This window comes from Erythranthe guttata, chromosome 6 (assembly GCF_056151865.1).
Source record: "Erythranthe guttata isolate IM_541 chromosome 6, IM_541, whole genome shotgun sequence".
Classification (NCBI taxonomy): domain Eukaryota; kingdom Viridiplantae; phylum Streptophyta; class Magnoliopsida; order Lamiales; family Phrymaceae; genus Erythranthe; species Erythranthe guttata.
Genome location: NC_142538.1, coordinates 1,160,878 through 1,183,405, shown reverse-complemented (window position 1 = coordinate 1,183,405; position 22,528 = coordinate 1,160,878). Strand labels below are relative to the sequence as shown.

Below are 22,528 nucleotides of genomic sequence, written 5' to 3'. Positions count from 1 at the left end.
TTTTTTTTTTCACTTTCTTTTTGGACTTTTCTAGTCACCACCCTTGTGTGTTCCTTTACCAGAATTATTCCTTTTTGGCTAACTCACCTCAATTCTCTTGATCCATCATTTTCCTAAATATTCATCTAATTTAAATTTAACCGCCACCTCATACCATGAGGTAATTAGGTCAATTTATAAAAAAATCCTAATATTTGGTTAATTACAAATACCCCTCAATTATAAATCTTTTAAAATGTTCACTATTGTCAAATCATGTGGAATATTCGTCAGTTTGTATCCGTTATTTCTTATTCGAGCGCCACATTTTAAAACATAATGATCATAAGATGTATCTCTTAACTTATAAATACCATATTGTGATACATCAGAAATTATATTTTTACACAAAACGAATAAAAACTGGTGAACATTCCATGAAATATGCAAGATTATGTTGAATTGACACGACGTGTGATAAAATTCATAATCAAATCATTACATATAAATAGTAAATGAATAAATCATTCGTATAATGAAACTCCAACAATAATTAACAAGTGATACTTGATAGCAAAGTCACCCTCTTTCCTAACAAAGCACCCTAATAAATTAAACCCTTTTTATAAAGATAAAAAAATGCAGTTAAACTTTGACCCGAAAAGGACTTTACTTTAGCAAGTCATATGTCGAATTCATAAAAGAGAATAAATTCCATTTTTTGGGAATTCAACAAAATTCTTTTAGAAACAGTCCCTTTCGAGGATAGTTTTTGTCCAAAACTTTTCATGGTTTGGGTTTTGTGACCCGGCCCAATTGGATAGTCCAACAAATAGTCCGAATTTCAAAAGGCTGAATACAAATTACAGTCCCATAGTCTGGATAAATACCTGTACACTGACCCTAACACTGTGTTTGGCATCATCTTTTCTATCTCGTTTTTTCACTTTACTCCTCAGTCTTAATTGACAGCTCTTTAATTCTCTCTCCATACACGGCGTTACCCATTCATCTATATTTTAGCTTCCTCTGCTCTGAATTTTTTATTTCATCTAACCTCCATTAAATATTTCCTCTCTCTAATGGAAGCTCTCGGGATTCTGAAATTCTGGCGGAGTGCTATCGCTGGGGGTGACGTCAGCTCCGAGGGGGATGACGTGCTCAACGCGGCGTCCGGCACCGACGACGATGAAGCCGGCAAGGAAGAGGCGTTCTTCGATTTGGATTTCAAGTCGGAACGCGGCGATGCGGCGAGCAAGGATTTTCAATTCATCGAATCTCCGAGAGATGTTTTTCTGAGCAAAAGTGATTTCTCGAATTCGAAGAGTTTGTCGCCGGTTACCACCCTGCGATCAGCCCCTAAGTTTAAAGTGTTTATGCTAGGGTTCAAAAAATCGTCGAAATTCGAGAAGACTGAGTTGTCGAACGGCGAAACGAAGGCGAGTCCACTGAATCAGCTCTCGAAATCTTCGAAGCTCGAGCAGAGCAATCGCTTCTCTTTGAAATGCAGAGTGGCGGAGGCGCCGGCAGCATCTCCGGCGTTGACCAGAGATAACAGCTTGAGAAGCAAAATGCTGAAAGAAAACTACGAAGCTTCTTCCGACGTCGTTTCGTCGGAGAAATCGGTGCCAAAGTATTTGAGGCTGATTAAACCTTTCTACGTCAAGGTTTCGAATAAGACGAAATTGACGTATTCTCTGACTCCGTCGTCTTCTCCGGTCACCGCGCCGGTGAATTTGTCTCCGAGGAAATTCTCCGAGGGGAGCAGAGTGGGGAGCTTTAAGATCGTGACGAGGAACCTAGTAAAGAGCCGATCGGCGTCGGCCGCGGTGGGGGCAGCTCCGCCGTCGATCCGCCGGAGAGACGATTCGTTGCTGGAACAGCATGATGGAATCCAAGGCGCTATTCTCCATTGCAAAAGATCCTTCAATTCTTCATCTCAAGGTACATTCCTCATTCCTAAACTATTTTTTTTGATTAAAATTGAAAATTTTGAATTAAAAATATCCTAAAAATCAATTTTATTGGTCAAAATTCAGAATATCCGCAGCTATCACGTGCCTCAAGCGAGCCTTCACAGGGAAGAATGGGAGGCCAAGGGAGAAATTCGTGTGAGGAGCAAAAGAGATGCAGCATTTGAATCCAACTACCACAACCAAAAAAAAACAAAAAAAAAAAAAACAAAGCGGCAATATCTAAAATGATGACGAGATCATGATGTCATAAATCCAGAGCTATGATGATAATAGGATTTTATTTATTTAATTTAGGATCGTCTTTTTTTGTAAAAAAAGAAAATCTGAAAATAGGCGGTGGGCAGTACTAGTCTGTGTGCACAATGAGTAGAAGCTAGTTTTTTTTTTTGTTTTTTTTTTCTTCTGTAAAAAGTAAGTGATGGTTTGAAAGTAGTGAACAACTGTCTGCCAATTTTAAATAGAGGAGGGGCCTGAAAAAAATATTGAGGTAAATGATTGTAGATCTTTAGTGTGCCTGAATATTTTTACCATGTTTATTGAGTATAATATTGAGTTGTTTGAGTATGTGGATTTGCTGCTTGTTCTACTTGGAATCAAAGTTATGATGATTTTTTTATTGTTGATTCCAATGATAAAATTTCACTGTGCGTTATATTATATTGGGTCATAAAGTTGGTGGAAGTTTTGATTACTACTTCTAGTTAGGGAGATCAATTAAGGTTGTAATATTTTACTGTTATAATATACACTATTTATTGGTATAATAGTATAATTTGAAAAAAATATGGTAAATATTGGTCTTTTTTTTTTTTTTTGGTTAAATTAGAACCATCTTTGAGATATGTCAAATTACGAAAACACCCCTCTTGTTTTGGATAATTACAACTACACCCTTAATTCATTAAATTTAGTGGAATATTCGAGATTATATGGAATATTATCACTTTTGTACCCGTTTTATTACATTCCAACTCTACATTTTGAAACAAGATGATCAGTGGCGGTACCACTAAGGGGCAGGGGCAGTTGACCCCCCAAGAATATATTTTTTTTTTAGCTATTTTGACCTAATATTTTCTTAATATTACTTTTGACCTCCCCAAAGATTTTGTAAATATGTGTCTTAACCCTTAATTTTTTGTTTATTCTCCATAATTTTATATAAATTATAGATATATATCATATTATAGATATGTGTCGTAATTTTTTTCGCAGTATAAACCTATTTTTTCAATGTCTTGTGAATCTAAATTTTAGTTAGCCCCCCTACTTTCTAATCCTGGTTCCGCCCCTGAAGATGATCATAATATATATGTTTTTTGGCTTGTATATATCAGATTGTGGTGCATCATAAACTGTATTTTTACACAAAACAAGTACAAACTAGAGCACATTTCACGGAATCTAGATGATTATGTTAAATTTGACACCATAGGGTGGAGATGTACGAAAAAATCATAGTTGAGGGGTAGATGTAATTATCCAAACAAGAGGGTTTTTTCGTAAATTGACCATACCTCAGGGGTGTTTGTAATTTACCCTTTTTTTTTTGAGATGAAGGTTGGTCACACAAGAACAAACGGGTGATTCACGGCAAGGGGAGCGTCGACTGACTACTGAGGGTCAAGCAATAAATAGTCACAGTTTATTTCTTCTGGTTGTGTGAATGCAGCAGGTCTTCAAATCACGTTTCTTGTTGACTCCCATTGTTGAATCAACCACTGAATAGTGGTTGGGTTCAGAGTTTTCAGTCCCTTATGGAACCACCAGAATTATTACATGGGGTGTGTTTGGTTTCCTGGAAATTGATTCTTATTTGAATTTCTACATTTTCACATTAATCAATTAATTAATTGTAAATTTTCCACAAAATCTTCAAAACTAGAGTTTCTTTTTCTCCCCCTTTATAACAATAGAAAAATATTTTTATTAAAAAAATTTAAATCGGAATCAACCGAAATCGGAAATTCATTCCAACGTCCAATTCTAAACTTATTGACTGATAAAAAGGTTATTAGTGAGTCCAATTGAATGATAAAATTGCACAAGAGTTGTTATGGCCCATCTTGTATAGTCAAGTTTTATACCTACGGGCCCAATGGGTTTTAGTAGTATCTGGCCCTTTTTGTAAGAAGACTTGTGCCGAATTATACTCTTATTTCTTGAATTACTTTTATTATTATGTCCGAATCAAAATATGGGCCCAATTAGATATAATTTTGTTTAGATTTTAATGACGACAGCTTTTTTTTTTGTCAATAGTTAATTTTACGCTTGCTCATTCATTTTACTATCTAAATAATTTTGCTCAAAACTTATAAATTATTACAAGAAAAAATGTTTAAATGACAACTGGTATCAACTCGTGAAGGTTGGGTCGTACTATAAACCCGTCTATTCTAAACCTATTGAAAACTCACAAATTTAATTCGTTAAAAATCAAGAAACGTTATTTGAGAGGACGATAGTGAATTTTGCCAATCAAACAACGTTAAGTACAACGGATGAAATGGATATTTTTGTTGAAGTTATGATGATATTCGGCCCAAATATCTTCGGTTTCTAAAAGCCCTAAAGACGTGTATATGGGCCCACCACTAACAAATGTTTTAACGCGTGTCCACCACTCGCCTGCTGCCACGTTACGATACATAGAAAACGGTCGCTTTCTTCATTCCCTTCCCCTGCGTTACCAATTGTGGACGCACGTTCTTTTCAACCGCGACGTAACGCCGTCACCCTAAAATCTAAATATCTCTACAAAAAATATTATTCTTTCAAGTCGGTCACCAAACTAATTTTATAGTCAAATAAAATTGCAGACGAAAAAATCTAGTAAATTAATCTGAATGAAGAAATGGGTCTCATTTGTTCATGCAATATTTACCAAGTGGTACCAATTTTCAAAACTAAAAAGTTACGCTGTACGACCTAATGCCGTTAAAATCTGACGTCCGTTAAAATCTCGAACCAATCAAATGCAGATTGGGAATTTCTTTTCTCGATCTCTGACATACCTAACCACTAGCCTTGGATACACCGAACCTTAGGTTTTGAAACACCGAGCCTAAACAGCTTTTTTTTTTTTTAAATAATTGTCCTCTCGCCTTTTTTCTTTTCATATTCAGGCAATAGCGAGAGGAATAATTTAAGATCTCGGAACCAGTGACGGAAATAACTACACCGCGGCCGGCGATTTAGATCGGAGACTGTAAACGATGGCCGATCACGCCGGCGAACACGAGAAACACGAATCCGTCGCTGAATCTGTGATGGATAAGATCACGGAGAAATTCCACGGCAGCGACTCGTCGTCATCTGATTCCGATAACGACATCAAATCATCCGCCTCCGCGGTGAAGGCCAAGATCTACCGCCTGTTCGGCCGTGAAACGCCAGTGCACAAGGTTCTCGGCGGTGGAAAACGTACGTATACTATCTCCTCTACTTTTTATATTAGCCTTACTATATTTGGATTTTTGGCAATACAATGTTGCATATGTTTTCTGTGTATTTGGATTTGGTGATTACACTATAGCCGAAATGCATAAAATTTCAATTACGTTCTGCAGTGAAAATACTTGAAATATGAGTTTCCATGTTGATCTCAATTGCAGATAAACTTATAATCCCGTAGGTTTCTGTATTTTAATTGTTTTGCTCGAATTATTGTTTTGAATTTGGTGATACTTAGGCAGATGTGGAAATATAAGCATGAATCATTGTTTTAAGCTTGATGTATTGACATGTGAATTTTGATATTATCTGTAGTGTTAGATTGAATCTTAGGCATTTCTATAACCTAGAATTTCATTATTGATGTACTTTAATTTTTGTTGCAGCTGCTGATATTTTCCTATGGAGGGACAAAAAAACCACTGGTTATGTGCTTGGTGTTGCCACCGCAATTTGGGTGCTTTTTGAATTGCTTGAATATCATCTGCTCTCCCTTGTCTGTCATTTCTTGATCCTCGGTCTGGCAATCCTTTTCTTGTGGTCGAATGCTTCCACCTTTATCAGCAAGTATGATTCGTCGTTACCTAGTATTTTTCGCCTTTAATGTAATGTGGGTAATATAATATCTCCATGTGTCTTACGGTTTTCCGTTTATGCTAATCAGGTCTCGTCCTAAGTTTCCGGAAGTAATTATCAGTGAGAATGTTGTCGTAAGTGTTGCTTCAGCTCTTACGATAGAATTCAACCGAGCTTTTGCCATACTTCGAGAGGTAGCATCTGGGAAAGATCTGAAGAAGTTCTTGGCGGTATGTTTTGTATCCGAAATCTCGTAGATGTACAAATATATATTGTTCCTATTCATCAATATGGTTTTCTTATTACTCGATAAACAATCAGCCTAGATGCGTAAAGGTTAATTTGGGAATTACAGAAATTTGTTATTGTTCATCAGATTAATTGCACCTTTTCGTTTTTTAAAGGTGATAGCTGGCCTTTGGGTTCTTTCTGTTCTGGGAAGCTGCTTCAACTTCCTCACTCTGTTTTACACCTGTAAGTACCTTACTGGTTTTTTTTATATTTGAAAAGAACTTTTTATTCATGTTTTTTTTTTTAATTATAAACAATGGAAATCTGCATTTCCTGATTCAGTTTTCCTTGCGTTTCCAGGTTTTGTTTTGTTGCACACGGTACCTGTGCTTTATGAAAAATACGAGGACCAGGTTGATGCATTTGCTGAGAAAGCTGAGCATGAAATCAAGAAACAATACGCCGTGTTTGATGTCAAGGTTTTGAGCAAATTACCTAAAGCAATTCTCAAATACAAGAAGTTTTGAAAACCCCCCATGAGGTGGTGGTGGTGTGCTGGTGTTACTAGGTTCTTGGCTAGCTGTGTTTTTCCTTTTTGTTGTTGTGCCTTAGTTGTCTGAAAGTACCCATGTTTGGTGGCTTGGTTTTGCTACGTCTGGGTTCACTAGGTAAAATGGTTCTCGTATTTTACTTTGGCAGTTTCCGAGTCTGTGTGCTACTACAAATTCTAAATTAATATGCTTCATTGAAAGCTGAATATTTATTTGTATGATTGATGATGGCTCAACCTCCTTCTGGTTTGTTTAGCATACCGGAAACGAATGTTGAAATTTTACTCCATTCAGAAACTGCAATCTTACAGAGGGAAGTTTCCTTTTCATGGTGGATTTGAATCATATTCTATTTCCGTTATCCGGAGAATGTTTAATCTAAGTTCTATTGTCTTGGATTATGTTCTAGTATGATTTTGTTACTGAAAACTTAAACTTGAATTTATGTGATCTGATGATAGTTGTGGGATTATAGTGGCAAAATAATTATTGTAACTGGTTTTCATTCCCTGGCATAAAAATATTCTTGATTTTATCATTCACCGTTGAACAAAAACAACATTTACCCATGAAAGAGACCTACTACTATATATCGATATACAAAAAAGAACAGTGGTATTGTATCCATTGTTTTGTTTTTATGGTTTTGTCATCATAGGATTACCAGCTAATTTGTCTAGGAAATGCCCACAGTTTGAGAAAAGAATCGTCCTCGATATCACTGTCACTATCTGAAGAAGATTCTTGTACCGGCATCCCTCCAAAAATAAAATCAACAATCTGGGCAATGCCACAGTAAACAATCAGTTTAGATACACTGTAAAATTCATCGTAAAATTAAGGCACATGACAACCAAATTCGAAACTGGATTTTAGACTAGAGTAGTTTGCGATTTACCTGAGGCGCTGACAAAAGCTTGATTTGGTGTCGGCTGCCATCTTTTAAATCGAGTTTATTACAACACTGGTTGCTACTTATCCAAACAATTGAACGGCATCTATAACAGCATCCCCTGTGAGATTTAAATTTCCTACGACAAGTCTCTGCATTATAAAGATAACATCATTACAATGTGTGAAAGGTAAGTGTGATATTTCACTGGGAAGTAAAACCATACTGTACGCTCGGGAAATAAAATTAAGCATGTGTATGCTACGCTTATTGGATTCCTATGGACGAACAATCAGCTATATAATCATCGTTTCTTTAGGGTTTAACTATATTCAAAACATTTCTGCTGCATATAATCTTTCAATTAGTCTATTTATTCCCACATTTAGTTTTTTTCTAATGTACCTTTGTAGGATGTTTTGAATGCACGTCTCCAGTCGATACCGACCCCGGAATTGTCTTCGTTCTTCGTCATCACTCTATGACACTTAACTCCACTGCCCTTTGCGACGACGTGGGAATTGGAAAAGTAAATAACATATAACGATTTCCAGAGATGGTTTTCACAAGCTGCACTATTCCATGACCTGTACGTTGTTAAAAACCCGAATAAGAAGGCTGTTAGTTAACTTATCAATGCTGAAAAAAAGAAGTGAATAAATATACAAATTACATAGTACCGGCAAACTTCAGAAGCAGAAGCTAGAGACTGAACATCTAAGAAGCTAAATATGTGTACAAGAACATCCTGTGGAGGCAGAGTCAAATCTGAAATCAAAAGGAAAAAAAAAAAATCAAATACTAATTAATCTGATTTGAAAAATGTATTATAACTAATTAATAATAAATAAAAAGCAAAAATTAAAAAAAACAATAAAACGAGACCTTCATCGTGTTGATTTGTCCTGGACTTTCTCTTAGAGGCAACAATGGCGTGTTTGTACTCCTTAACCGCAATCGCTCGCTTTTGCTTCGGCAAAGCGTATTCCGCACTCTGCAGGAGAGAATTAGCAGCCGAGATTGCAGATTGCGTCGGCATCCTTCAAATCGAATAAATTAAAAAAAAAAAAAAAAAAAACAAATTCCATTAATTCGTGAAAAATAAAATGGAAACTTACTCGGGGAGGAGGGTGAAGGCGAAAACGGTGTCGTGAAAAAGAAGGGATTGAAGATTTTTGGGGAATTGTGAGTATCCATTTTTCAGAAGAAAACTCAATTCCTTACATGCCAACACATATTGGAAGGGTTTGGAGAGGGATTCCTTCACCTTTAGAATTCGGTAGTTCTCGATCGGTTTATATTTGGTTTCTAAATATTGAGCTCCCATTTGAACAACTGGATATTTTGTCGTCAGATTGAAAGGAATGCAGAGAGAGGATTTGATGGGTTTCGTATTTGTGGAAGGAAATGTGGAATGCATTCGGATCCCAAATAAGGATGATGCCAATGGGCAATGAACACCGCCCTCTTTAGTTAACCGGTTTGACCCGGACAACATTTTAACGAGCAGTACCCGCCCCGCCATATATTATTATATTATATATTTATGAATTTGTATATTTTATAAAATAAATATATCAAATCTTAGATGTTATAATATTTTGATAAATAATTAATTTTAAAAAATTAAATTATTAATTTTATAGTGTTGTAAATTATATGGAAAAATAACCTTCATGTTCCACGATACACCGTTATGCCCGTATCTTGTAGTGGTTGTAACTCTCGTGTAACTCGTTACTTTTATACCTATGTAATGAAATATATTCCCGTCCCAAAGAAAACCACACAATTATTTTTCTACAGATTTTGTTCATTTGCATTATATATACTAGTACTTGATTCCTAAAAAATGTGATTATTCTGATTCCTTGAATGCGAAATGAGAATCAGTTAGTGGTTCGGTTTCGGTTTCGGTTACGGTTTTGATTTTTAATAATAATCTAGGAAATTAATGATTTACAATATTAGCTGGTTCATGGAGCATACATTGAACAGACAGTAATTTTCGTCGGATATTCATATTACAGGCACAACACAACAAATTTTCTTATATAAACATATTTAACATAGCTATCTATGCCCTATAATACATCATCCCATCTCCTCAATTCAATAAATCATTTACAAAAATCACACCAATGTAATAATAAAAATTACGTCCCGTTTTAAGCTTTCGAAAACGGCCCAAAGCTGCTTTCGGCGGAGCCTTTGAATGTTCTTCTTTGTTTCTGGTCCAAAAACAGCTTTCCGGTTTTCTCAGACATTCGCATATTTCCGAAGACGAAAACAACTGACGATTGATGACTGTCTTTTAAAGGAAGTAAGATAACTGCTGTTTCTTTCTAGAACCTCCTTCTCCGTAAAGTTCGTTCCACTGCTTTAGCTCACCCATAATCGATCCCTCCGAGGCAAAACTGGCAGCAACCTGTAATAAAAAAGAAAAAACCGTCCACATATTTCTTTAATAATTTGCAAATATAAAAAAATAAATAAAAAAAACTGACATTTTAGGTATCAATGGTAATACCTGATTCTTTGCCTGTCTTATGTCTTCCATGTTTAAGGGCCTTAAGGAAATTACTTTTTCGTCCTTAGTTTCTTCGACTTCAGCAGAAGAAGCAGCAGCGTCTTTGGAGCTCTCACATTCTTCTTCGTCACTCTGTTTCTTTTGCTAAATAAACCACATGGATATTGGAAAACGTTACACGACTTTATAACCGGAAAAGTCAAAAACGAAAATACGTGAAAATAATTAATTTACCTTATCCTTCTGTCTCTCTTGCTGTATGAGTTCTCTCACAGGCCTGTAAGCTGCTGTTATGCACAGATTCTGCCGCGAGCAATTAACCGTCACAAAATCAGTACCAGATAACCGAAACTTACATTTGACCAAATATTTCTAAATATTAACAATTCAAACCTTGAGATCGCTTCCGCTATATCCTTCTGTCATTACCGCAATTTCCTTAAAATCGAGGTCCTCTACTTTTTCTTTCGACATCAGCGTTCTCAGAATCATTTCTCTGTTCTCCACTGATGGCAGATCAACCATGATTCTGTTTCAACATAAAAACTAAATATCAGTATTAAATCACATCTAAGTCGATGTAATACGAAAATCAAGCAAATGCACATGCATCTATATGAATGACCGTATTTTCTCGAACATTTAGTATCCTTGTGTTATACCGAATTGCTAATAAACCCCTTGTGCCATAAATATTAGCAAAAAAAACCCTCCTAAATGGTCAAAACGCCTAATATATATATATATATTACCTTCGTTCAAAACGCCTAATAATTGCTTCATCGAGATCAAAAGGTCGATTAGTAGCAGCAAGAACAAGAATCCTCTCTCCGGGTTTAGTTAAAAGTCCATCCCAATGTGTCATAAACTCGTTTTTAATTTTCCTCATTGCTTCATGTTCACCCACTCTAGTCCGCTGCCCAAGCATACTATCAACTTCATCGACAAATATTATAGTGGGAGAAACTTTTGCCGCGAGTGTGAAAAGAGCTCGAACATTCTTTTCGTCTTCTCCGAACCATTTAGAGGTTATTGTTGACATGGAGACATTTATGAAGCTAGCCCCTGCCTCGTTGGCGATGGCCTTGGCCAGCATTGTTTTACCTGTGCCAGGTGGACCGAAGAGTAGTATGCCTCTGCATGGCTTGAGAAGCCCACCATTGAAGAGATCTGGTCTTCGAAGAGGAAGCATTACAAGCTCTTGTAGTGATTCTTTAATCTCGTCTAATGCACCTATGTCGGAAAATGTCACTCCGATTTCGTTTGCGGGGATGACTTCTGGCCTTATACGCTTTTCGAATTCGTTGTCTGGTGGAACTTCCTGCCATGATTAAGACATATTTTTTTATCAGACTGTCGAAAAAAACTTCTATGTATTTTATATTATAGGTGACTGAAAAATTAAAAAAATCCGATTTTGGAACAAACTTTTTCAGTCCAATTTCCGAAATTTCGATTTCCATTTTTTCTGATTTTGTTTGGAACGGAATTGGAAGTCGTTTTTTGACTTCCGAAAAAAATTAGGATTTTTTTGAGAGTGCTGATTTGATCCAGTCAGTCCGATTTTCACCTCTAGATAAGACACATAATAGTGATAACTAAAGATTTCGACTTTTCAGTCTCTGCAAGCAAGAGATTGGCAAATGCAGGACTTACCACGGGCTTTACGACCAATGCATTCTCCCCATCTGTCTTAGTTGAAGAGTTTGATTTTTCCGCCTCGCTCTTATTCTCGGATTTCGGGATTTCAGGCTTCGATTCAGTTTTTGCTCCAGCGTTTTCTTTCACCTCAGCATCCTAATATTGATCCAAGCAAGAAAATCAAGCAGAGTCACAATTTGAGAAAGATAATATCTGAAAGACAAACAAACCTTGAAACATTCCGCATTTGTCTCCATCTTGAGGGTATATTTGCCACCACTTCTACCCTCTTGAAATACGCTCAATCCATGCGACAAACTGAACCAAGAATTCAACGAAGTCAACAACACACGAAAAATTCACAATATAAATTTTAAAAACGAAATTATTTCATTATCTACCTCTTAGATGATATAACAAGCTTCCCGTTGCGATATTCCGGATCTTTATTATTCATCAAATGATACGAAATAGCAGAAACCACAATTTCGTCTATGTAGTTGCTGAGAAACAAGGAGTCAGCATGACAGATGGACCCTAAGTCATCGCACTCGAGATCGTTCGCTGCAAGAACCTCGGCAATGTGATTCTTATTGTCCTGAAATTGGATCTTTCTAATATCCTCTTCGAGTTGACTTTTCCAGCTGGTCAAACGAGCTTCGTCTTCTGGCGGTCTAATTTCGATGTTGTAAGAAAATAATAGGCTTAGTTTATCATTGACTTCAACAGAATCCTCATCAATGTCCAATATACGGGAACCGAGGACCAAAACTGAGCCTGTTAGTCTCTTAAGCATTTTATCGAACAGTTTATATAGTCTTGATGATTGGAGAAAAAGTTTCTCAGCATCACGGATGTAGAGAATGATGCCGCTCATTTGAGAAACTGAAACCAACACCTGAAATAGACACATTTTTTTGTTAATCATGTAATGAGAAATTCATGAGGGCAAATGAAATAATAAAATAAATAAAAAATCCTTATTACCTTATAGAGTGACTGTAAGAAGTCCTTCTCATCAAACGACCAGCTGCAAACGCGTTTGGAGGGAGCTAAAATGGTCACCAAAAAAAACAGTGAGATTATTGCATTGCATAAACATTTCATAAGCTAAAGCTGAAACACACCCTAGAAGTAAGAAAACCTGGATTTGACGATGATGACATGGCACTGATGCTACTGCTCGTGTCTGAAGAGACAGAGGAAGTTCTTCGAGGCCTTAGAGAATTATTGATTCCTTCAGTATTCCTACAAAAGACGGAAAATCGAGGTCATATAAAAAAGTTGGTCTGAATGGGCACATTCTGCAGAAAATTTAGCTACACATACCTTACTGTAGCATCGAGACCGCTTCTTTGCCCGGATAATGTGTCTTCATTAAAATATTTTACGTTAAAATCAGAGGATGTAAAAGGAAACTATAAATGAATAAAATGGAATTCGTAAACGTTAAAACACGAAAATGGAGAAGAAGAAGATACCTCTGTAGTCATCTTTATAAGGAAGAAAAGAACCGAAAAGGCTGGACATTTTTTCGATTGTTGATTCTGAGATAGACCTGCTGAGGGACTACAACAGAGAAAAATAATAAAAATTAAATTAGTATACTCTCGGATTCAAGCAAATTGGTTTAGTTTGCCTCAGAAGCACATAACAATGTAATGGCTATTTGATAAAACTGATTATAACAACTTATAACACATGCAATAATTAGGCAAAATCTCGTCATTCGTTATAATATGCATAAATAGTACTTACAGAGTCTTTCTTGGTGATACCATACTTGCTCTGCATCTGGGAGATTTAAACCAATTTAAAAGACAAAAAAAAAAACAAGAAACTGGTTAAGTACGAGAAGTATAAATATTCAGCACTACAAGATAATAATAACATAAAATTAAATAGAACAACCTTCAGTGAGAAGTCATTTATATCAAGAAGCAGCAGCTTTGCTTCGAAATGATGCGCGAGAGCCTTGGCAAGCATTTGCTGGTATAGTTCTAATAAAAAGCGAAAAACATAATAATAATAATAATAATAATAAGACTATAGCAACGGAAAAAAAATGAAGATGAATAATAAAACTTCGATCAGTATGCATACCGGCAGGCCCCGAGAGCAATATAGCCCGACTTGCGGGAGAAAGATTTCGAGTGTGCTTTGATACATCTAAGTGTTTTAGATGAACGTATGCTGCACTTGTTAATAATACACGTGCCCTCTCACTGTAAAAATAAATAAAGAGGGAGATTCCATAACTAAATATTTCTTAAGCTTTATGACATTAGCAACAAACAATTGAAAATAACTAAATCATTCAAAACAAATCTGAAGAAATTGACAAACTATTTATAATTGGCATCGAGAATATTCTGAATCTTCACAAACTATTCAAAACAGCAAAACCGACGATTATTAATTTACTATTAAATGGTTATTTCTAGAGAAAATATACAAAATTAAAAGGCGTTGAGAAAAATAAAATCATAAATTAAACAAAACAAAAGATCCGGCAACTTTGTTCCCCGAAAATTCACCTGAGATAATAAGGGAAATCCTCAAAGGTAACTTTGCTCTCCTTTCCATCGACGAGGAGCCTGAGAAGCTCCAGCTCTATTTGGTCGCCGGAGATGGCATCCGCCGTGGCGTAGGTTGCACCTCCGGTCCATCTCCCGACGGTTGAGCCGGAAACCAAACCGAGACCCACGCCTACCCCTACACCCACGCTCAATGCCGACAAAAGCACGTGCTTTTGCTCCATCACATCATCATCACGTATACACGCACACAACAAATACGGAATTGTTATGTTATGCGTGCATACGCCCCCGCCCCCGCCCCCTACCGACGCACCACCACCAGCGCTGGCAGAGATCTGCAGGGGAAAAATGTGATTATTGTTGATTAATCGATAGATTTATTTATGTATTTGTTTAAACAGGGATGAGATTATTATGGTCGATTATTTTCGTTTGAAGGCAAAAATGGATGACTGGTAATGTAATATGAGAGGAGCAAGTGTGTGGGGTTGGTAGTGGTGGGCGCGCTAGCTATATATAAGCGAGCGGGGGAGCCAGCAATTTATTTCTTGAGAGAGAAAATGGTGGTGAGGAGAGAGAGAGAGAGAGATAAGGAAATTTACTCGTGTTGACCTTTTGACTTTATATTTTACCACAAAGTCCAATAAAGTAGGAGATATTACTTTCAATTTTTCTTTTAAAAAGTAATTGTTTATTTAAAGCTCATAATTAATTGAATTATTTTCGAGTGTCACTGTTCAAACTTCAAAGTGTAAAACAGCAACTAAATTCAAAGTGAAGTCTACCTATTATTCATGTCCTTGGTTTTTGTTGGTTTGGCAATTCTTGGCTTAATTCCACTTTGCACCCTTGAAATATGCCATTTTGGCACTTTGCACCCTCGAAATAAATTAATAGCACTTTGCACCCTCGAAATACAATAAATCATGCATAATGCACCCCAAATGATTTTTTAAAGCTATAAAGTATAAATTTAATATTTGTAGTGATATTTTTTTAGGATGCCAAATGTCAAATATTTTTTTTTTATTCATCAATCATTTTGAAACTATAAAGTTCAAAAATAAAAATACATTTCATCAACATATTTAAAAATTATATTGTTTTATCAAAATAAAATATTTTACGAAAAAAATCATTCAGCTATTACGTTATCAAGTTATCTGAAAATTATTGTTTCTTCCAAATATTTTCACCTAATATTTTACAAACAGTGACATAAAAGATCCACAATCGAATAATTCAGTGATAAAAGATTATTTTTTTTTATTTTTCTTTTGTAAGATAATGTAGTTTTTTTTAAATAATCCGGTGTAATTTTTATTTTTTCGCACTTTGTCCGCTCGAAATTAGGTTTGAGGTTCAAGAAAACAACAATTCTTTTTACTTTGTACCCCAAAAAGAAAAACACCAATGAAAAATAAAATTGCCTTTATTATTCAATTGAGGGTGCATTGTGAATGATTTATTGTGTTTTGAGGGTGCAAAGTGCTATTATTATTTTTCGAGGGTGCAAAGTGCCAAAATGGTATATTTCAAGGGTGCAAAGTGGAATTAAGCCGCAATTCTTCCTTAGAATACCCATTCATTTGTCAGAACAACACAACAATCCCACCTCCATTGGATGGCATCTTTTTTTTTTTTTTTCATTTATTTACTATTTATCTTTATAACTTATTTCTACAATATATTGCAAAATATTTGCATAGCTCTAAAATAGTTAACCTCCACCTCCATCATTTTTCTTCTTTTCCGCATATTCTCGTATTATATACCTAATTGGGTCAATCCAATGGACCCCCAATTTATCTAATAATTTGGTCAACTATACGAAAGCTCAAGCACCTTCAAAATAAGGCTTGGGCCCAACAAAATAAACTCAATTCAATCAACAACATATAAATAGAGGTTTTTACTCATTTGTTAAAGTACGTTCGATTATTAACTAATATTATAGAGTTTTATTCTCTCGACCATCTCCACGATCTGTACATCTAACTTGAGCGTCAGAGGGGTTTCCGCCGGATCAACCTCCGGCTTAGTTCACGTGTGTTCATTTCGCGGGACCTCAGGATCATCAAATTGCTAAGCTACTGATCCGCTTTGCTCTCCTAGCTCGTTTTCTACTCTACATCAGGTGATCTAAGTAATTAGCATCATCACATAGAATAACTAATTTTATTTTATTATTTTTATATTTGAAAATATATATCTATTGTTAAATTAAATTTATTAAGCAATAAATAGTCGAAATTATATAAAAACATTATATATATATATATATATATATATATATATATATATATATATATATATATATATATATATATATATATATATATATATATATATATATATATATATATATAATGTTTAAAAATAAATAAATAGGAGCCCATGTTAAAAAGTGGGCCCTATGATAGGAAGCCGAATGTGGGCTTTCACATTTAGCTCGATTTGCACTATCTAACATTCATTTTTAACCAACCCCTCGAGTTAGCCCAATCTACTATGGTGAAGCACATAGTTATTAGGGGTAATATGCTAGGAGCCCCTCAACGCAAACTTAAATTGAATTGAATGACAATCTCAAATAAAATATTTTAGCTAAATCATTAATTCAAAATAAAATTTTACTCGCATCCTTTTATTTTTGTTTAACCCGAAAATACCCTTAATATAAGTAATAAAAGATTAGGTTTATCTCTCATTCTCTTCTCACGCTTTTCTTTTTTATTCGCCACACCTAACTTTTTCTCTCTTTTTCTCAACCGTTCTCTCTCTTCTTCTCTCAAATTATGTCGTCCGATCCAACCCATCCCTTCTCACTCTCTCTTGTAAATCGATGGGGTGCAAACTGAAGATGTCGCCGCCGTCGCCACGGCCGAGATCTGAAGATTTGAGGATCCATTACAAATCCATCGCGGAGCAGTAGAAGAGGGTGAAGGAAACAATGCATAGATCTGAAAATCTCGAGGTTCTTGGAGACCGTGGCAACGGTGCGATGGAAGGGGAGGGTGTAAAAGGGGGCAGCGGATGTGGGTCTATGACGATGGCTATGGTGGTCATGTAAGGGTGATGGTTATGGTGGATGTGGCCTTTGGAGATGGTGGTGTGAGGTTAGATCGATGGTGGGAGGCGATTGCCTCAATCTAGGTTTTTTCACGACGCTAGGGTTTTGCTTGACGGCTAGAGTTGGTGAATAATATAATAGTTAGCGGCTGTGATTTGTTTGCTGCTAGGGTTTGTCGATGGGTGGGATTGTGTTTTGATGCTAGGGTTTGGAATACTACGCCGTAGTAAACCATAGTATACCGTAGGTCCGTAGTAAACCATAGTACACCGTAGTAAACTATAGTTCACCGTAAACCATATTACATCGTAGTATATCATAGTACACCAAAGTCTACTATAATATTATTAACAACCGGAAAAAAAAAGTAAATTCAATTAAAAAAAATGTTTTTTTTTGGTAATTTTCTATATTATAAAGAAAAAAATGGATTTTGTTTTGTTTTATAATAGTGTAAAAAATGATTAAATGAAGAAAGAGAAAACAAAAAAAAAAGGAAAACGTGTTTTTTGTAAAAAAAAATATATATTAGATGGAAAAACGAAAATATTACAGGCTATAAAGATGATAAATGCAATTTAAATTTTAATTAATGCAAATTTCGAATTTGTGAGTGGGGGCATTTTTTGAATGAATTTTACAAAAGATGTGTAGCAAAGATTTATAGTTAAATTTGTGAGTGGGGGCATTTTTGGAATGAATTTTACAAAAAATGTGTAGCAAAGATTTATAGTTAAATTTGTCATTTAGTTCTAATAAGTTTTCTCACTAGGCACCTATATCTTAAGGCCCCTAGTTATTATTTATCTTCAAGATCCCAGTTTAATTAATTCAAAATCAACCTCGAAATACAGTTATTATTTATCTACTTCAATTGCGTATTAAGAGAAAATTGAAACCTTTAATGGAAAATTAGTTCAGTTAATGATGTTTTAATACAACTTTACGTGGACGGTCCAGAATGGGTCCCACTGCACGTGCTTGCCACTTCTTTAACATAGTGACACTTTACACGTCAGCAGAGGCGGCTCCAGTAAAAGTTTATTTTACATTCTTTTTTGTCTTTCGTTTTTACAAAAAGAAAGTGACGCAGAACGGAAGCACGGTAAAGAATTAATTTCTACGAATTAATCCTATAGAACAAAATAACATTCGGAATCCACCGAAAACTCTGGAATCCACCAGAAAAATAGAGAAAACTCTAAATATTTTATTAAAATTCGAAAAATCTTCTTAAAATAAAGACCTAAGGCAGCTATTTATACTAAAAAACTGAAAACCCTAATTAAACTAAGAAAATACTAAAAATTACCAAAAAAGGCAAAAACGAGTTAGAGTTTGATTCTAGTAGATCTCGTAATTTTGGGAACAACCCAATTTACGGAATCCTAATCCGATTTTTCTATGATTTGATATTAATTTTCTAAAACTTGCCTAAAATAGCAAAAACGAAGTTTTAGGAGTCCAAACGACGTTGGATTGCAGAAATTTGACGTGATTCATGAGCTTTGCTCATGAGTTTTGTTCCTTGCGCCGTTTTACTTGAGATAGAGTTCGTTTCGTACTCAAGTACAATTTGAGTTCGTTGAAAACCCTTATTTTTCCGTAATTTCTTTCGGTATCTCCACCGATGCCCATCAATAACTCTTCTACGAATTAAATAGTAATTTTCCAATTCGAATCCAATTTGGCGTTCCTTATCAGAAAGTTCATATAGTTCCCCTTTTCGAGTGTCTCAAAACAATTTACAAAAAATATATATATATTTACATAATAAAATTTATTTAATTTTGTGGTTCGGGTTAAGTCCACTTGAACTGGTCCACGACAGTATATATATATATATATATATATATATATATATATATATATGTGAACATACAATAATGTTTATATAATTTGTTGAAAGGCCCACAAGGAAAAGGCCTTTTTATTACATTTGATAGTTTAATTACAAGGCCATGCCTTTTTGATGGGTGAGTGGGGATCTATGCATTTGCGCCTCTGTCTGCTAGCTAGCATGTGGGTATCTCTTTTTCAAACGCAATTATTTATTTTCCACCATTTTTTTCTACCTTTTTTTTTTGGTCTTTCCTTCCATCGATTGCAATTGGAAACAACTCAACAACAAGAAAAGGTTAAAATTAAAGGTCGGGGTGTGAGTGAGCTCGCGTGTTTTGGAAGGCTCGAGCTCGACTATTTGTACTTGAACTCAAATTCGATATGTTGAGATTTTCTGATTAGAGCTCGAACTCGAAATCGAAAAATACAAGCTCGAGTTCGAGCTTACATTGAATCAGCTCAACTCGTTTACCGCTCCAAGTTATCTAAAATAAAATATATATTACTATTTTATTTTAACTTACCATGTAACGTGTCTGGCTCTGCATGCCCCCACGTGTAAAGTTAATACTATTAAAATTTATATTACTTTTAAATATTTTTATAAAAATAATTTAGGTGTCGGTCGACGTGTTCACTTGTGGGGACAAAAAAATAGAATGGAAACCATATTTTTTGTAGTGTGCAAAAAGAATTCAAGGTTATCAAAGTATAGTATTATATTTAATTAATAATATAATATACATAACTGTATTTTTCACCGAATAATTATGAAATAAAGTGTATATGTTTGCTTAATTGTGTTTTAAAGCACATTAATTTTGACAAATAAATGTGACAAGAGCCATACTAAAAAGTTTGAAAAAGTGGTTCTACTGCAATATCGTAGGATCATGCATCATGTTCCTTCTAGCCTAATAATCCAAAACAACTAATTTCATTCTCTCTCAATTAAATTAATAATTAAAAACATATAGAAATTCATGAGGCATGAATTCATGGTGTTTAGATGCTATAATACCCGATAAAATACACCACGTGATTTTCTACCATTAATCTAAACATTATAACATACACATTTATGTGTAAACGTGCTTAGTTGAATTGTAGTATAAATTTATGGTGTAAAATTACCCAGTGTATTTTATCGGGAATAACATCTGAGACCGAATTCATGCATTATGTGCATGTTTTCCACATCAGCCTCACTATGATTTGTGGATTACACCAAAATGCCACTTAAATTTTTGCCCACTTTCCTGCAAATGTTATTTTTCAATTAAATTTCCCAGTGGACCTGAAATTAAATGCTCAGCAGGAAATTAAAGGAATTAATTTATAATTTAAATATTCATTTTTATTAATTAGGGAGTACCCGGCAGTAAAATAATATTAAATATTCAACTTTGAATATCTTCGATTTTATGAGAGTGAAAAATATATAAATATATACTAGTCCACAACACAAACATTCACTTTAGAGACAAAATTTTAAAAAGGTAAATCGTATTTATTATAAATTAATACAACATAGAACATCCACTAATCATAATTAGTATAATGATAAATGTAAGTAATCTAGTAATTAGTTAAGACTGGAGCTGTAAAGTGAAAACTTTTGCAAATTAATTAGGCACTAACCTAATTGTTTTATTTTTCTTTAATTTCTGAGGTTCATGAGTTTTTCTTTTTTGCTTTAGATCCCCAAGGATTTAACACCAACAGATCCTCCACCAACATATTTTCATAACAATTTCTTCATACAAAATTTAAATGTTGTCCGAACTTTGACTCCTCAATTATGCGATTTTGATAAGGACTTCTCACTTGTCTCGCTAGTGCACTCAAATAATCTTAGTTATGGCTTTTTTTTTTTTTTTTTTTGTAAATTAAGTTGATTGAAGTGATTTGTTTTTTATTTATTTTAAATCATGCATGAATAATTAGTTAGACACTCACATCATATATGAAGTATTTTGAAATTTAAAATTCTAGTTGATCTTTTATAAATAGGAAAGTGTTAGAATTTATTTCGTGCAAATATAAATTATTTGTGTCAGATTCAGTTTTTCGTTACTGTTGCGTGAAGTGATGCAACAGTTCGAGAAGCAGTTCGTAAAAACAGAAATAAACGAGACACAAATTTTAATGTGGTTCGGATACAATTGTACCCTACATCCACGGGGACCTGCAAATAAAATTTACTAATCTTTAGTTTTACGAATACAATAATAGGACTTAATCAAAATACAAAGACTCCCTATTTGTTGACGCCGTTCTTGTATACTACGCTGAATTATAAATCTTCAAATAATTATAAATCTTCAATTTGCACCACGTCCCTTGCTCCGCACGGTTGAACTTCCTTCAACGCTGAATCCCTCAGTCGGCGGATCGATCTCCTCCCGAGATCTGTTTAAGCCCCTCTCCCGAAGAACTGATCTTCTTTTTATATAGAAGAAGCAAACTTGTGATACTCCTTGAATCTTGGTGTCTTCACCACAAAGCCTTGAAGCCGATATATTTTCTATGAAAATCACGTATCACGATGGAACAAAAAAAACGAGAGGAAAAATATTTCCTGTGAAAAAGTTCTCTCGATCAAAGACGTTCCGGAAGAGCAACAAAGAAAAGATATATATTTTTCTCTACAAAAAGGCACAGCGCAATCAAGTTCTGATGTCTTCCTTTTTATACGTGATTGAATCTTCTTGTACAAGAAATAAAGAAACCCATTAGATTTAAGTTTTACGTACAAAGAAGAGTTTTACTAGGAAAGAAATATTAGCCCACTACTAATGAATACTTGATTCCCATAAAATATAAAATACCAATGAAATAAAATCCATTAGGTTAGGGATTATTATTCACGTAGAAGAATAAGTTGTAAAATAAGAAAACTCTTTGTATAGAGAAAATTCATAATATTAATCAATTAATGACAAATTAAAAGAATTAAAACACAAGAAAACTCCCCTTCTTATATCACGGCATATTTAGACTTGTGGTACAACTCTTTTACACGTTTCCTTGCAAAGTCAGAATCCAAAGGATTGTAACAGAAAGAATTCAATTTTAGTTTATGTAATTTATTAAAAAAAAATTAAAATTTAAGGTATATTTTATAAATATATACATAGGAGGGTACATATATCCTTGGGTTGAGGCCCATCATTCTCTGGCCCAAAATAAGTTCAAATTTATGATTTATTGGGTATAACATAACATAGGAACTAATATT

The 22,528-nt window shown here is 34.7% G+C and overlaps 4 protein-coding genes across 4 annotated transcripts; 2 read left to right on the top strand and 2 right to left on the bottom strand.

Moving 5' to 3' along the window:
- The first annotated feature begins 852 nt into the window (after positions 1 to 852).
- LOC105971883 (membrane-associated kinase regulator 5) lies at positions 853 to 2,415 on the top strand. Its single transcript, XM_012996805.2, has 2 exons — positions 853 to 1,923; positions 2,019 to 2,415. The coding sequence occupies exons 1-2, from the start codon at positions 1,062 to 1,064 to the stop codon at positions 2,117 to 2,119; spliced, it is 963 nt and encodes a 320-aa protein (XP_012852259.1). The 5' UTR covers positions 853 to 1,061; the 3' UTR covers positions 2,120 to 2,415.
- Positions 2,416 to 4,792: 2,377 nt separating this feature from the next.
- Positions 4,793 to 7,066, top strand: LOC105971792 (reticulon-like protein B5). Its single transcript, XM_012996682.2, has 5 exons — positions 4,793 to 5,381; positions 5,798 to 5,978; positions 6,076 to 6,217; positions 6,392 to 6,461; positions 6,579 to 7,066. The coding sequence occupies exons 1-5, from the start codon at positions 5,174 to 5,176 to the stop codon at positions 6,743 to 6,745; spliced, it is 768 nt and encodes a 255-aa protein (XP_012852136.1). The 5' UTR covers positions 4,793 to 5,173; the 3' UTR covers positions 6,746 to 7,066.
- Positions 7,067 to 7,255: 189 nt separating this feature from the next.
- LOC105971791 (F-box family protein) lies at positions 7,256 to 9,144 on the bottom strand. Its single transcript, XM_012996679.2, has 6 exons — positions 8,780 to 9,144; positions 8,547 to 8,701; positions 8,342 to 8,429; positions 8,067 to 8,248; positions 7,668 to 7,813; positions 7,256 to 7,549 (listed from the first exon to the last, which is right to left on the bottom strand). Exons 1-6 carry the CDS (start codon positions 9,079 to 9,081, stop codon positions 7,430 to 7,432), a joined length of 993 nt encoding a protein of 330 aa, XP_012852133.2. The 5' UTR covers positions 9,082 to 9,144; the 3' UTR covers positions 7,256 to 7,429.
- Positions 9,145 to 9,651: 507 nt separating this feature from the next.
- On the bottom strand, positions 9,652 to 15,017 carry LOC105971760 (uncharacterized). Its single transcript, XM_012996641.2, has 16 exons — positions 14,370 to 15,017; positions 13,936 to 14,057; positions 13,744 to 13,832; positions 13,591 to 13,626; positions 13,314 to 13,401; positions 13,162 to 13,204; positions 12,977 to 13,080; positions 12,820 to 12,884; positions 12,234 to 12,730; positions 12,063 to 12,150; positions 11,848 to 11,988; positions 10,944 to 11,512; positions 10,585 to 10,720; positions 10,426 to 10,494; positions 10,192 to 10,335; positions 9,652 to 10,089 (listed from the first exon to the last, which is right to left on the bottom strand). The coding sequence occupies exons 1-16, from the start codon at positions 14,591 to 14,593 to the stop codon at positions 9,976 to 9,978; spliced, it is 2,529 nt and encodes an 842-aa protein (XP_012852095.2). The 5' UTR covers positions 14,594 to 15,017; the 3' UTR covers positions 9,652 to 9,975.
- Positions 15,018 to 22,528: the final 7,511 nt, after the last annotated feature.

Excerpts from the sequence above, each read along its gene's own strand:
- LOC105971760 (XM_012996641.2), bottom strand. The coding sequence starts at position 14,593 with ATGGAGCAAAAGCACGTGCTTTTGTCGGCATTGAGCGTGGGTGTAGGG. Across the intron at positions 13,833-13,935 it reads ATTGCTCTCGGGGCCTGCCG|AACTATACCAGCAAATGCTT; the intron begins GTATGCATACTG and ends GCTTTTTATTAG. Across the intron at positions 12,731-12,819 it reads TCTTACAGTCACTCTATAAG|GTGTTGGTTTCAGTTTCTCA; the intron begins GTAATAAGGATT and ends TGTCTATTTCAG.
- LOC105971883 (XM_012996805.2), top strand. The coding sequence starts at position 1,062 with ATGGAAGCTCTCGGGATTCTGAAATTCTGGCGGAGTGCTATCGCTGGG. Across the intron at positions 1,924-2,018 it reads CTTCAATTCTTCATCTCAAG|AATATCCGCAGCTATCACGT; the intron begins GTACATTCCTCA and ends GTCAAAATTCAG.
- LOC105971792 (XM_012996682.2), top strand. The coding sequence starts at position 5,174 with ATGGCCGATCACGCCGGCGAACACGAGAAACACGAATCCGTCGCTGAA. Across the intron at positions 5,979-6,075 it reads GCTTCCACCTTTATCAGCAA|GTCTCGTCCTAAGTTTCCGG; the intron begins GTATGATTCGTC and ends TATGCTAATCAG. Across the intron at positions 6,218-6,391 it reads ATCTGAAGAAGTTCTTGGCG|GTGATAGCTGGCCTTTGGGT; the intron begins GTATGTTTTGTA and ends CGTTTTTTAAAG.
- LOC105971791 (XM_012996679.2), bottom strand. The coding sequence starts at position 9,081 with ATGCATTCCACATTTCCTTCCACAAATACGAAACCCATCAAATCCTCT. Across the intron at positions 8,702-8,779 it reads GCCTTCACCCTCCTCCCCGA|GATGCCGACGCAATCTGCAA; the intron begins GTAAGTTTCCAT and ends TTCGATTTGAAG. Across the intron at positions 8,430-8,546 it reads GACAAATCAACACGATGAAG|ATTTGACTCTGCCTCCACAG; the intron begins GTCTCGTTTTAT and ends TTTTGATTTCAG.